Source organism: Leptinotarsa decemlineata, unplaced genomic scaffold (genome assembly GCF_025532065.1).
Source record: "Leptinotarsa decemlineata unplaced genomic scaffold, Ldec_3_MD MMD2_P_RNA_scaffold_5, whole genome shotgun sequence".
NCBI lineage: Eukaryota > Metazoa > Arthropoda > Insecta > Coleoptera > Chrysomelidae > Leptinotarsa > Leptinotarsa decemlineata.
The window spans coordinates 11,253,998-11,270,318 of NW_027412532.1; the positions used below are offsets into that span (position 1 = coordinate 11,253,998).

Sequence of the window (16,321 nt, forward strand, 5' to 3'; positions counted from 1 at the left end):
ATCAATATCTGTAATAAAAAAGACTGGTCCGTATTTAAAGAAAAACTTGATGGTGGCAATGTTGCCACGAAACGTTTTATCGAATATTCATTATTAAATTGTCATAGCATACTTCGAATACAATAACATTCGAAAAAAAAAAACGAAAAACAGCATTTTTGGTTTTTTCCGTATAACTCGAGAAGGGCGAGACTCCCGTAAATTTTCTTCGACCATTGTATTGTTCTTGATGACAGTTTGACAGTTACCTTTTTCCCATTTAATCGTCTTCGTATCTGTTACGGCTTAGAATATAGAAACTGCCTGTATATTGTCTTTGAAAAAAGTTATGAATAAATATTTTTCAATACTAATTTTTGTCTCGGTTTTAGCAGTCGGTTTTAGCAGATTAGTGTCTTATTTGTTAAGGGTTTTGCGACAAAGTGTTATTCCTGATAAAAGTTTGTGCATCCCCTAAAACTAAACATGCACCAACAAAAAACAGTAAAACACACGTAGTATATACGAGGAGCCTTCAATTATTTGATTTTGAATCAAGAGTAAAGTACTCTCATCTTGAAAACTCTCGGGAAATGTTATTTAGAAAAGTTGAACAACTTTTGAAAAATACATCTAGATTTTAAGTCATGGCCATTCATCTAAGTGAAGTTTTATTTTTTTACCCATTTTTTATTAAATGGGGAACACAAAAAGAAAAATCTGCTCAAACGATAAATAGACAGCATCCTGTATACCACGTTTTATTTTGAGAGACTGCAATATTACGAATTACACAAAAATGGTATTAACCACGGTCAATTTTTTTTAAGACTAAAATAGTTTTCCAAGTTTTTGGTGCAAAGTTATTTTTATTTTTTGTTCACACCGAAAATTACTCAAAATTATACAGTAATGTAACAAGAACTTGATATTCAATAAAATCAAATCGCAAAATATCAAAATAAAATAGGTATTTCGAAACAAACTCAATGATTTTCTGGAGATTTTCTTGTCCAAAATAATTCTCCAAAATAATCTTCAGAAAATGAATGAGTTTGTTCCAAAATACCTTATTTTATTTTGATGTTTAATGATTCGATATCATTGAATATTAGGTTCTTGTTACAACAGTGTATAATTTTGAGTAATTTTCGGTGTTAACAAAAAATAAAAAAACTTTGCACCAAAAACTTTTAAAATTATTTTACTCTTCGAAAAAATTGACCGTGGTTGACACGATGGTGTAATTCGTAATATTGCAGGTTTTTAAAATAAAACAGGACAGGATTTATCGTTTTAGCAATTTTTTCTTTTCGTAGTCTCCATTTGAAAAAAATGGGTGAAAAAAATAAAACTTCACTTAGATAGCCATGATTCCAAATCTAGATGTATTTTTCAACGCTAAACAACTTTTCCAAATAACATTTCCCAAAATTTTTCAAAACAAGAGTACTTTACTCCTGTCTCAAAATCAAATATTTGAAGGTCCCTCGTATATTCCGTGTGTTTTACTGTATTTTGTTGGTGCATGTTTAGTTTTAGGGGATACACAAACTTTTATCAAAAATAACTTTTTGTCGAAAAACCCTTAATAAATAAATGTCCCTTATGGTGCATACTTTGGGGATGACACTGTACTTATATACTGAAGATGCGATGTTTTGGAAATAATGAAATATTTTTTTTCACTCAGTTTTCAAAAGTAAACTTTCAAATTTGGTATTACTGTGTTTTTTCCATATTCGGGTAACAGGAAAGTATCATTATTTCATAGGCCATAACCTAGGAGAAACGTTAATTCTACATTTTTCACGAAAGCAATTACAACAATTTTTTAAGTTTCTCAGGTTGGGTTGATATTTTATATTTTACTGTGTTTATTCGAAGAGACACCATGGCAACCAAAGGTAAATACAAACGTATTCGTTAATGGTTAGTCAACACAAACAAGAGTATATTTTGACCTTTCATTGACAACCGTTTCATAGGCAAAGTTTTCAATAGGTACTGGAAAATTGAAAAATGAGAATCTGCTTTGACATCAAAGTACAGAACGAGCAATTTAATAATCGCTCTCCGTTAGAGGTGGAAGCTTTCGATGTTTCGAAGTTCACGCTAGTTGAACACGAACAGGTGCGAGTTAACAGACAAGAAATTGTTTCATTGTAGTATGAACGTGCTACAAAGTGTATTCTGCAGTGTGGTACCTTCCTTTTTTTGTGATAGTGCAAAAGGTGCTTGTTTAAAGTTCCAAGCTTCAAGTTGGAGTTTGATTTGAAAGTTCTCCTAGGAGTTTTTCAGGTGAATTTTGTTTTCGTAAAATGTTTGTTTTCGTGAGAGTTGCTGAGTTATTTACAATTATGATACTATTGAAGGATTATTTGACAAGTTCTGTGAGCATATCATAATTATTTTTTAAGTTTAGTACAATTTTTTTGGTAGATACTATTGATCCATCCCTAGAAAATGTATTACTTTAAAAATTTTACTACTTACCTACAACTAATTGAATGAAAGTTTTTTTATATATCTGGACAGAACCTAATAACCTGATGTTTATGAGGCGTGCATTTAAAACTATGATTCTGCTAGATTAACCGGTAAGCTTGCACAACCAAGACAAAACTATGAAATAGCGAACTCGAATGAGATTCAGAACATTAATATCTCCCAGCTATCATGCATAGAAGAATTTTAAAAAGCGACATTATAGCTGACATTATTTCAATCAGGTTGAATGGTTCATGTTCATACAACGGTTGTTGATACTATAAAACCATACAGCACCGATACTGCATTAGAGAAAAAAGTGTTTTCTTCGTATTGTAAGATCGCACAAGTTCGATCTATGCCAAATATAGATTCGAAACATCTTTCAAATAACTATAGACTCGTTGCTTCACCATCAGTGACATCAAAGACATGGATTAAGCTGTTGATTCCTGGTTGTTCAAGATGTTGAAGTGTTCCAAAAATTGTAGAATTTTTCTGAAAAGCAAATATCAACAGGCGATCTTTTTTTTTATATAACAGCCATCTTTGCGACTCAGACATCTTTGGGACCATGTAATCGAGAAACACGAAACATCTCGACATTCTCAGTTTTCTGATCGTGAAGTTATGGCCCATCAGATAGTTTTAATTCGTAAATATAGTTCCTCAAATGGATCACTTTCTCTTGGATACCTTTACCATCAATTCCTTTCCAACCATTTTGCTATTAACCATCAATAACATAATGGAAAACACCGGAATTGCTTTGCTAATGACAGCTCACTTTCCTTGTTTTCCTTCAAATGCCTGAACATAAGCTGCCAATACACACCGTCGCTGACATGAAATGTCATATCTTATTAAGAATCTGAAGGAAAGATTAGCTTGGGGTAACAATACAATTTTCTATGAAATATGTGAGAACTACCCATAGTAATGTCAGGGCACAGAATTCCCTCAACTACGTCGATTTTTTGATCTTGTAACTAATATGTTTCAACAATATCAAGTTACCGCCATAGCAAAGACACCTTCTGAGAAACTTATACTATTTCCAACAAAACTATACATGTATCTCAGCAACTTTTATTGCTTTCACGACGATCTTATGGAAAGAACTCCCGATACAGTTTTTAAAAATGAATTCAACCTACAAATATTCAAATCCAAAGTTAATTGTCTCTTTTGTTGATCTGAGGACTCAACGATATGAGAGGATCAATATTTTCAAAGACAACTAGGCTGCACTTGGGGCACTGACGAACCCAAAAGTGACGTCGAGACTGGCCTGTGGATGCCGTGAAGAACTGAGAAAAATGGCGGACAGGTATCTGTAGAGTAGGGAGGGTGAGTGTAAGCCCACAGCACTTAGGCCACATGTGACCCATTGTACATCCTCCCGAGGAGTTGTCCTCCCGAGGAGTTGTCCTCCTAGGCCATCGTCCATCCTGTCCTTTCCAGGAAGGTGGACAGGTCACTGGGAGACATCTCCTTTATTTTGGCAGGTGTAGGCCAAGACTCGCCGAACACACACTCTCTTATTGACGATAACTCCGGACACTCGCATAGGACATGTCTGACAGTCTCATCTTCCTGTTCACACATCCTGCATGAGGGTGTGTCCACTAGCCCCATATTATAGAGGTGTTTCCTTAATCGACAGTGGCCAGTCAGAAATCCTACTGTTAAGCGTAGATTTTTCCTGGTCATCGCTAGATATTTCTTCGCCACCAGCTTCCCAGGGTCGCCCAGGGTGAACCTGGCAAGATTGCATCCTTTGATTCCATCCATCTAAAATTCTCAGTCCAGCCGCTTCCTTGGCTAATGCGGCAATGCGATTACCTTTAGTCCTGTCGTGCCCTTTAATCCACCTCAGGATAATGTTATTATCTACAGAGGCTTTGGCTAAATCTTGGTGGCACTCTAGTACTAGCCCTGAGGTAACACGTTGTCTGTTCAAGGCTAATAGGGCTTGTCTGCTGTCAGTGTAGATTGTTATGTTTTTGCCAGAAATTCCTTTCCTGGTTATTTCTTTTGTGACGATTGAGATACCAGCCAGTTCTGTTTGGACCACGCTGGTATTCTTTCCCATTCCACACTCAATCTTTAGGCTTAGTGATCTGGAGTACACTCCACATCCTCAGCCTTCTTTGGTTTTTGAGCCGTCTGTATATATGCGTATGCATATTGCATTTGTAGCATCTGACTCTGTGTTCTGTTTCATTTGTATTTTGTAGGGTTTATCAAACACAAACCTGGGTTCAATTGCATCACTGGTTGCCTGCAGCAGAGGTTGCGCAGTAAGCGCTTCTCCTCATAGGCTCAGCCTCAATTGACCCATTTCTACTTCGAGGTTTACACCAGCCGTGCGCAATCGTAACATGGCCATTAACGCGGACAGGTATAGTTCGATTACATACTGGGTGCCTGGACACTCAAATAACGAAAGAGTGGATGGGCGTGCCAGACACGGTTCATCAACTACGAACCAGCTATGGGGTTACCAAAATCTTTGGTACGGAACCAGATTGGTGAATGTGTCTATAAGAAACATACAGAGTACTGGGAAAACAACCACGAGAGAACCTTTATAAAGGGGCCGTCCGAGAAGAGAACCGAAGACCTGCCTCGGCTCAGGACAATTACAGTGCTTCTCACTGGTCACTACCCACTGAGAGAATACCTGGACAAAATAGGGCAGAGACAGCTCGTCATATTTTACGGGAATGCGAGGCATTGGATAACAGGAGACAAACAATTTAAGGACAACCTTAATTATGTCCAGAAGAATATGACATACATTCAGCCAGAGACCTATACAAACCAGTACAGGGTACAAAATTGTTGAAATAGTGAAAAAATGGGAGGAAAACGTAATGAGCCCATGAGGCTGCAGTGTTTTCCAGAGACTGAAAAAATGGACAAGTCAGACGGCTGCCAAGTAGTAAAAAAAACCGCTTCTCAGAAACTTGGAATTCCATTTTCAACAAAGCTGTACACACCGCAGCAACTTTCAATGCCTCTTATGCAAAAAACTTTAGAAAACAGTTTTTCCAAATGAATTTAAATCTGAGGAAATTGATTCTTTCGCACAGGCACTGTTTTCAGAAGATATTCCTACAGTGCCTGTGCTTCTCCAAAAATGCTTCGAAACCGATATGTATAGTACAGATATGTAGACTGTGATCAGTATGACTGTGACCAGTAACTTACTGATACTGGAAACGAAGAAGCATCTACAATAATCCTCTGCATTGGGAACCTGGTCCGCTAGTTAGTATTTTTCGTAGTAGACAAGTAGAAGCTGTGTATTGTATACTGTAACTGCTAGAGGTACATGTTTTGAATTTATTCCCGACATGTGAGATTCAAAATCCTGCGTTCTACCATTTTCATCGTTGAGACTACATAACAAACTAACAAAAAAAATAACCATCAGAGTATCAAATTAGTATGGTAATTGCGTTGCAAAAGGAAGCTGTCAATTTTGCTCCGCCTCTATGTTGTGAAATTGGTTGTTGTTTATTGTTCCTAACTGCAACGTATAGTTCTATTTTACTCAGCGCCAATCATTCGAGTTTCAGAATGTTAACACTACTAGTGAACTTACTTAGTTTCCTGGGAGGTTATTTGGATATTACAGACTATGAGTGTTATCCTTTCAAGTAATTAAAGCCTTTTGCAGACCAGAGATAAACATTCGCAAAACAACTATTGTGCAGTTTCGATAGCGGCAACTATTACAACTGTAGTTGTCACTACAGAATTGATACTTACGTGATCAGTATCCTGTGGGAATTCCTCCTTTCCCAATTTGACCCTAGAAACTGTTCAGTCTTGTTGGAAATAGGTTAATCAATATAAGTAAATGAATTCAAAGTTTTTATGATGCTTGGTTGTTTGATAAAAAGAAGAGCTTCTATAACATGCGTTTTTGCTTGAATTATGATAAGGAGCCTTCAACGGGGTTTAAAAAGTTTGAATCTTGACCCTGTCATGCCAACCCCTTCACCCATTTTGGATCCATCAGTGTACAATAACAATAGTAAAGTAAGCCATTGATTTGAAATAACACTTCAGACTTGACGTCGAAATTTTGCTCAACTGTTATGTAATCTATCAGATTCGGCATAGATCAGATTTGGCAGTGAGATCTGGAATATTATTGTATCAACCCAAACTTCCGGCTTTTCTGGCAGTTTTCTGGTCAATTAATGAATGAGTTAAATTGTAACTGGAGTTTTGATATTTAATCTAGAACAGCTCTTGGAATCTCTAAACAAAGGCTTCTTTTGTAAATATTGGTTGTTCCATTTCATAGTCACCTATCAAGGATGCATAGGTTTGATGATTCTCTGATAGGATCAGATCATTTTTGATTTTCCAACCCGTTGTCTTTCCAAATATTCTATCTAGAATATTGTACCTAGAATACCGTTATAGCTCTGGAGAGAAAGTTATTTGTTTATGCGATTATTCCAACTAACTTTTTAGTGAATAATCAAGCCGATTATGTCATCGGAATAACCTAGAAAATGCTTCTAGATTATCTCCGATCAGTTTCTCAGCAAGCACAAAAAATGGTATCTTCTTGAGGAGAAATTTGTATGTCTTCTTTGAAACACTAGTTTACTTTCGAAAACTGACAGTACATCTAATCTGTGAAGAGTCTATATTTCGTTCTTATAGTTAAAAATTCATGTGTGATGTTGCCAAAAGTCCTTCTGTATTAATTAAGGTATAAAGAGTTCCATAAAAGTCTCTGTAATAACTTTATTGAGGTACTGTAGAGATTTGATTGTAGATTTAATCGCCTGATAGGGAAATTGCTTTTTCTTTAGAGTTTTACCTAATAGCTTCCATTATTGAAATTTATCATCACTCATTGTCTTCAGGAGAAAAATGGTGTAACGATGGGTCATTAAGACTTCACAGTTTGCACTGCAAACTGTATAGAATAAAGTATTTTTCATGAAATGATTTAAATTGTTACATTGTATTTTTCTGATTTTGAATCACATCACTGATCAGCAATTTGATAAATTAACTGTTTCAAGAGCACACTTCATATTAATATTAACATTATACGGTATATTTTCAGACCAGAACCAAACTATCCGTATCGATATAGTGTGCGGCTCATGGTAGTTGATGGTATTAAAAATAATGTGCTCCAGTTACCAAGGAAACCATAGTATCAAGTCGGCGTGGTAAGAACTTCCGTACATTTTCATCATGTCGAAATATTTTACACCCATAGACAATGGATGTAGTGAAACTGCTGATTTTAATCTGTGTGGTTTGTTGCAAAATCCTGTTTGTTGACAGGCATCATGTGCTGGACCTCGAAACTGCATATTTCAATAGGAAATGTGACTGATGATCACAAATATTGTTGTGGTAATCTCATTCAATAATTGAATGTGTTATTTATTGTTACATAAATATTGGTGGGATTGACTGAAAAAATTAGTTTTGTCATTTACGGCCGGTTTCAACAAAAAATTACTTGCACGTATTTTATTTATAATAAAGAAAATAACTTTTCATACCTGATTATCGCGTATGTAAAATACATTTAAACCTTAAGTGACCACGTGGCTCAAAAGTGTTGTATTTCTTACCAGCTTGGCAATACTGGATTCGATTTGAAATTCTGTTATTTCATTTAAATTGTGAGTCATTAGATATTGAATAAAATTGAAGCTATGATTCTTGCAGTGGAGAGATTCGTTAAAACAAATGAAATTGGTTCACAAGATATGGCTTATTGCAAAAGTACTAACGTGAATACGCCAAAAAAGGATTTTACAATACAGGGTGTTTCAAACTCGAAGATGGTTTGGCTGACGCATTTACCTGACTAACAATATGCCTTTGAGAAAGTTCGGAAAATGATTTTAATTTTTTTCTGGCTTTATTTTTCGAAAGATTCCAAAATAAATTGCACTTCCACATTGCCATATGCTCTGCTATATAATGGTGTTTTAAGATTTGCTATCCGACGTTAAATCTGGTTCTATTCAAAACAGAATGTAGCGCCCATAACAAAAAATGAAGTTGATGATGGTGGCCGGACGACGAAACGTCAGACAGCAAATCTGAAAACACCATTATGTAGTAGAGAAAAAGTGGCAATGAAGAAGTGCAAATTATTTTCGAATCCTTCGAAAAATAGAGTCAGAAAAAAATAAAAACTATTTTACAAAATTTCTGTTTTTTTCGGATATCTCCGGATATACTCGAAATTTCAGAACTTTCTCTGGTCAGGTAAATCGCAACCTTGCCCCAATTTAACCATCTTCGTATCTCTCATAGTTTCCGATATCCCAATAGTGATAATCGAATTTGAAACACCCTGTATTGCCACACGAATATAATAAAGAAAATCATGGTTCGAACCAGCACGACATGAATTTTTCAATGAGTAAAAACAGATATTTTCTCAGCACTTGCAGAAAATGAAGCTTAATTTAATTACTGAATATTATAACGTGGAACTGAAGAGCTTTTCTTTCATCAACTGCGTTCACCAATTGCATAACTGACTCAGTATAGCTGAGGCACCAGTCAATCTATTAATAATACTGATGATCTTCAAACATGACTCAAACTCTGACGGAAGCACCAAACTCTTACGAAGGTTCAAAATAGATGAACAATATAGCGGCCACTATTATAATCTTCATGCGGTCATTATTATTCACTGGTGGTTCTGGCGTTGAGTCTGGTCATTATTACGCATTGATCAAAGACGAAACGGGCTGGTTTAAGTTTGACGATAGTCATGTCACTAAATATTTTGGCAATATTTCGAATTTGACACCCTACATTTTATTCTATGAAAGAAAGGGCATTGGCAGATCAAGATCTTCAGATGATGTGGTGCTGCAGGTTTTTCCGGGTTTTCCTTCAGCTGAAAAATCAAATGCGCCACTGGAATTAATCAAGTCGCCCCGGAGCGCCAATTAATTTTTGTTGTTGTTGTTATTATTTCAAAATAATTGAAGATGAGTTTAAAAAATGGATTCATGTGACTGCACGTTTGAACTAAACAAAAGTTGAAAATAATTTATTGAAAAGAAACATGATAGTACCAGATTGAAAACCAGGTGAATCCAAAACAAAAATTTGTTATTGATTTTGCCAGATTAGCAAAATATATCAACGACAAATTGTTCCCACATTGTATAGTGACTGTATAAAATTCAACAACACCAGTGTACGACGTGTAGTACGGCCAACTTGTGACGCTGAGCATTTCGATGTGATGTTAAATATCTTAAATCTTTTATAGAAATGTTACCGTACATACATTTTTGGCAAAAGAAACAAGTAAACATATATTCTTGTAATGATAAATAGAATTTGAGCAAAAATTGTGAGACATGCAAGTAGCCCATTCATCAAACTCTGAATTATTGTGAGTGAATTTCATCACATTCAATAATTATAACAGCTGTCTTCAACCTATAATGAAAATTATGCATTTTCCCTGGTTTCATGTAGTCAAATTGTATTGTGTTTGATTGATCGTAACTGAATATTTTGAATGGTCATTATTTCATTGCAGAAATGCAAAACAATCAGGACGCACTTTGACTATTTGTATAATTACCAGATACACGAAACAGTTCTTTCATGTATTAGTTCAATACTAGCCAACGAATCTGGTAATTACTTTTTATACTCGATCGGTAGCGGGGTGGTTCGACGTGGGTGCTTTGTTCACTCAGTCAATCGGCCGATGTGTGAGTCGATGGTTGAAGCCCCAGGCTGAACTCTCGATTTTCACTTGCTATTGTCCAACTCGTGTTAGCGATCACACGTTAAAAGGTAATACCTCGTTAGTCCTTAGCCCGTACAAGTTTCGACTTCTGAGGGTTGTGGTTCGTAGGGGTGCGATAGCTGGTTAACGGAAAAAACATATTTTAAAAAACATATTTTTTTTAATTGTTCAGCATAATTATTTTCATGTATGTCAATTAGTTTCAGTGTAGCTTCATGTATAGCTTTCTAACTCATTCGAAATCTTTAATAATGGAATAGAGGTATTTCCGAAATCTTGTTTTTTTCTACCATTACTTCAGCAATATTCAGCAATAATTTGACTTCGTCATATTCAGTGTGGCGAACATATCGATTTCTTTCATTAACAGACTTTCATGATAGTAGACTCTGGCCTGAGTTTATATTGAATTATTCGAAAAATACACTTATTACTAATTGTATTGCTGTTTTTCACTTGTCTTCGAAAATATTTATTATGCAATTTTTTCCTCATATCGGAAATTCGGAAAGATCAGGAGTATATAAACTTTTGCCCAAAACTATATATTGGTCAAACAGGGAGAACATTTTCCCAAAGAATTGAAGAGAATAGAAGTAGTTTTGTGAATAGAAAGACCAATTCCACATTTTAGCAGAAGGATATAAGTTCAATCATGAATACGACGTGTTACGTTTAGAAGAGAAAAGTTTGAAACTCAATCTTCTAAAGTGTTTAGAAATCAATAGATTAAGAATTCGGGTAATTTACTGAATGATCAATTAGAATTGAATAACTCCCCGTTACTAAATATTTTTTCAAATGTGGAAACTGGGACATGAGCTCAGGTAATTTAATTCATTACAAACTCAAGTAACTGAAATTTAGTTACTTCAAATTATAAAATTATATATATTGAGCATTCAATATGTAGAATATAGTTAGTAAAGACACGCCTGAAGAAGCCATTATATGGCGAAACACGTGTTGCGTTTTTGTAAAACTGTTCAGTGAAAAATCTCACAATAAAGTGTTTTCTGAATACGTTAGAAATTACTTTTTCAAAAATTTTATATTATTTACAATACACATACCTGTTAGGAATTGAAATCAGTCACATATCAATTAATATCAGTTTTCATAGTGTAGCTTTCAATGCTGTTAGAAAAATATTCAATTTAGTATTTGAATTGTAAGAAACACGCTGTTAAATATGAATGATCATATTTTAAATTCAGTTTTTAATGTTTCAGCCTTGTTTCGGAAATTTCCCTCTATCAAACGAGAGATCTTCACTTGAAGAGAAATCCTGATAAGCATGAATTCATATATCGTTCTTAATTGCAGATGTTCCTTGAACCATGGCCAAATCTCATTGCGCCACCATCCACAGGCATCTATTATGGATGTTCACGATTTTTATTCAAAGATCGGTGACAATAGGTAAGAAAACAATTTCGAACTTTCATACAGCTCATCTCAAATTTATCACATATTTCCACAATGACGAATTTTTGACATGTATTTCTAAGACTTATTATTGGGGAGGTTGAAATATCAAATAAAATTTGTCTCTAATCAGAAATTTAGGTTATGCACATATTGAGAATTATCTATACAATTTTTAGATGGGTTGCGTTTCGTTTATTTAGTAAAACTGAACTGATTTTTCTTGGCATTTCGAGGATACTTCGTAAAATAAAAATACTCATTTCATTCTACTAAAAAATTCAAATTTATCCGCTCTCTCTCGTGTTTACAATTAAATGTTGAATTAATTAAAACATTAATAATGGTGAGAAAGTACTTCGTCATATAAATATGCTGAATTCATTCTCATAAATCAAGAAAATATATTTCATTGAACCTTCTAAAACATTCGACAGTATTCCACAACACTCCAAAACAGTAAAGTTTGGCCCTGACGAAGGTTTCATCAGTGGTGTTATTTCATTGGGATCAACTGTTCTTGAAGAACAAGCCACGATGATATTTCGATCGAAATAATACAAAACCTTCCTCATAGTGCCCTAAATATACTGGTTTCACTGTAGTCATTCATCTGCATAAGGGCGGAGATTCTGATGATCCCTCTAATCTCCGCCCTATATCTCTCATACCAACCACCGCAAAAATCATTGAAAAACTAGTTTAAAAACTATTTCTTGGATTCATAAATAAGCATAACATCATCAGTAAAAATTAATTTGACTTCCAGAATAATAAAATTACGCCCCATTCTATTTTCCCATTTCTGAATAAAGTTTATTCTGGGATAAATGTCAGTGAAAAGACTGCCGCAGTATTTTGTGACCTGTCAAAGGCATTTGACGGCGTTGATCACAAAATAGCTTAGACAAGGAAAGATATTTACCTAATCTAAGCAAAATACTGCTGAGAAAGCGCCAACGTTATGGATGCAGAGGAGTAACTCTCAAATGGTTCGATTCCCACTCGAAGGGACGGACGCAAATGGTCAAAACAACTCAACTTTCAAAAAAAGGAAATTAATTCTGGAGTTCCACAAGGTTCGTATTAGGTCCCATTCTTTTCTTATTATATATTAATGCCCTCACCAAGCTCAATATTTCACCTTATTTGCAGATGACACTACCATACTTTGGAATGATAAAACACTTGTGAGTTGCACAAAATAATCTCTGCCGACTTGAAAAAAGTTAAAGATTAGTTTGATTCAAACATTTTATCTTTTAACTCAACTAAAACAAATTTAATATCATTCAGATGCTCAATCTACGAACTTTTTTTTGAAGACAGATCAGTGAAATCTAAAAATAACACTAAATTTCTAGGAGTGTTCATTAACCAGAATTTCAAATTTGTGGATCATGTTAAACTCACTTGCAAAGTCTCCTCTGGCTGTTACGCGGTTACAGTGATTCATAAAGAACTAGTACTATGTTGCTGTATCGCTGCTGTTCCAATGTTTTGACAGAATCAGAATCAACTAACTTAGGCGTGCGCAGCGTTATAGAACAGTGCTTTCAAAAAATTGTTCTACAGCGCCATCTAGTGGCGAGTTACAGAAAAATTGATAGCCTAAAAACCTTCTCTATGAAAAATTACTCATACATGTCAAGTTTCATCACGATCGGTTGAGCGATGTAGAAGTTTATCACTTACCAACCAACCAACAAACATCCATTTTTATACAGTGTCACCATTAAAGTGCGCACCATATGGGAAACTTTTTTTTCGAAAAGGGTCAATGAAGTTTAACTTCGGCACTTGTTTGTGCTTTAAATTTAACTTAAAATGATGCGGCCACTGACGTTCAGTGTTTTTCAAATTCAACTTATTTTTGAAAAAAATTGAAAAAGTGCATTTCTAGATCGAATTTAACAAAAAGTTACTTGAAAAAGTTGTGTCTACGGCAATTTTATATCCATATGCCAAATTTTATGCAACTAGAATAAAGTTAACGTTTTGCTTATTTTTGACAGATAAGTATCCCTTTTATTTTAAAAAACAAGTTCGGTTAATTGTCATCAATTCATGTATACATAACAAACTCATCATGGAGTTTAACTTTTCTGATAAATTTTTACTCATACGGACATTTTTAGAGAGAAATTAAAAATGTGCTATTAAAATTTCAACATGACTGGTGCAAAGTTTCAATCAATAGCTTACATTTTTAATGAACGGCATCCAGGAAAAAATGTTCAACATACTACTGTGTCAAGGATAATGTCGAAATTCAGATAAACAGGATCCGTAGCAAATCAATTTAAGAAAAAGCACACTCCAAGTAAATATGATAAGGAGGCCCAACTTAACATTTGTTTAAAAGTTATTGAACACGGGCAAACCAGCATAACCGATATTATAAAAAATACCGATTACAAGAGAAAAATTGTATTAAAGAATAAATTTGGCCTTACAAGCTAAAATTTATTAACACATTAAAAAAACGAGATTTTGATGTCCGTTTGGGGTTTTCATTCTGCTTTCAAGGAGAGAGAGAGAGAGAAGAAAATGTAAAGTTTCCGTATAAAATTTTATAGATGAGATGAGGCAACGTTCTCTTCAAATGGAACGGTAAGTTCTCAAAATTGCCGATGGTGGGCCCAAAAAAATCCCAATTTCACAGTTGAATGTGGTGATCAGTATTCCTTTAAAACTAATGTATGGTGTGGGATACTTAACGACCAAATAATTGGGCCATTTTTCTTTAGGGAAAATTTATCATCCGTCGGTTATCTCAACCTTTTAAATAATGAGGTTAGTGAAGTTTTAGATAATATGCCTTTAAATATTAAATACGACCTATGGTACCAGCTTGATGGCGCACCAATACATCACACGGTTGCTGTAAAACAGTCCCTCCAACAAATGTTCAGAGGCGAAGTTATTGGACGTAACTGGGAACATTATTGGCCACCTAGATCACCCGACTTGACGCCTTTAGACTTTTTCTTGTGGGGTTACCTGAAATAGAAAGTGTACTGAAGTAGACCATTTACTGACATACAACATCTGGAAAATACCATTCGCGAGTGCTGTGCAAATATAAATCCCCGATTTATTAAAAATGCAGTTACAGATGTCAGTAGAAGAACCATAATTTGTATTGAACGTGGAAGATGCCATACTGAAATATAGGCTATAAGTGTTTGACAACCTCATTTGGATCAATAAGTAATTTTTTGTACCCATTTGTATTTTCTATAATATTATTGTTGTTTAAAATTTATAATAATAGTTCTATCCAAATTATTTGCATTTTTTTCAGTTGCCAAGTGATTGAAACTTTGCACCAGTCATGTTAAAATTTTTATAGCAAATTTTTAATTTCTCTCTAAAAATGTCCGTATAAGTAAAAATGTATCAGGAAAGTTAAACTCCATGATGAGTTTGTTATGCATACATGAATTGATGACAATTAACCGAACTTGTTTTTTAAAATAAAGGGGATATCTGTCAAAAATAAGCAAAACGTTAACTTTATCCTAGTTGCATAAAATTTGGCATATGGATATAAAATTGCCGTGGACACAACTTTTTCAAGTATCTTTTTGTTGAATTCAATCTAGAAATGCACTTTTTCAATTAAAAAAAAAAAGTTGAATTTGACAAACACTGAACGTCAGTGGGTCGCAGTTGGCCGCATCATTTTAAGTTAAATTTAAAGCACAAACAAGTGCCGAAGTTAAACTTCATTGAAACTTTTCGAAAAAAAGTTTTCCATATTGTGCGCACTTTAATGGTGACATTGTATATTATATTGGGGTTCAGCACTGCAAAGATGGCGTACTATGCACTCATAGATTCTCCCTTACGCTACGGAATACCGTTTTGGGGAGCATGCAGTTCAACTTTATTCAAAAGACTACTAATTTTACAGAAAAGGGCAATAAGGTATATAGGAAACCTTAAACCAAGAGACTCCTGTAGAACCTTCTAACGGTAACTGCATTATTTATACTGAAATCTGTGTGTTTAATAAATAAGCATATATTGAATTTTGCTGCATCCTCTTCCCATTATAACACCCGAAACAGCAGACACACTCTGAAACTCACTCTGTCAACTAAAAACATCACCAGAGACTCCATATTTTACAACGGTGGAAAAATATACAATCTTTTGCCTATGAACATAAGATCTGCCAATATAAATGACTTCCAATTCAGGAATTTACTCAAACAATTTCTATCTGATAGACCCTATTAGACATTGGATGAATATTTTAATGATAGTCTTTGACTGAGTTACTCATATTTTTTATCTTTATTAATTAAGGAGCGCCTAAGTTGTTACTTTTTATGTCTACTCTTTTATAAACTTGACTTTTACTCTTTTATACATACATATCTTTTATATCCTCCATTGTAACATAGTTTGTACCCATGCACCATTTTTATTTTCATTTTTTTTAATATTTACTACCCAAGCTTTGTCTACAAGATTATGTCTTATGATAATAAAGCATATTATTATTATTAAACCGGAGTGTGAGTAGGGATGGACATCTCCCTTTACGAAGGCACCATGGAGACGACATAAGACTCAATACACAAATATCAATGATAAACGAGGCTGGTCTTCCAACAGGGA

General features: G+C 34.5%; 1 protein-coding gene across 2 annotated transcripts in view; it reads left to right on the top strand.

The window, feature by feature from the left end:
* Positions 1–1,982: 1,982 nt before the first annotated feature.
* Cad96Cb (protocadherin Fat 4-like Cad96Ca) overlaps positions 1,983–16,321 on the top strand; it is a 68,809-nt gene continuing 54,470 nt past the window's right edge. The window contains exons 1-3 of one of the 2 annotated variants that reach the window (XM_074169538.1): positions 1,983–2,280; positions 7,574–7,682; positions 11,588–11,683. In XM_074169538.1, the coding sequence (XP_074025639.1) occupies positions 11,602–11,683 (82 nt within the window). In that variant the 5' untranslated portion in view covers positions 1,983–2,280; positions 7,574–7,682; positions 11,588–11,601. The remainder of the gene's footprint in view (positions 2,281–7,573; positions 7,683–11,587; positions 11,684–16,321) is intronic. The other variant, XM_074169539.1, reaches the window with a different exon arrangement.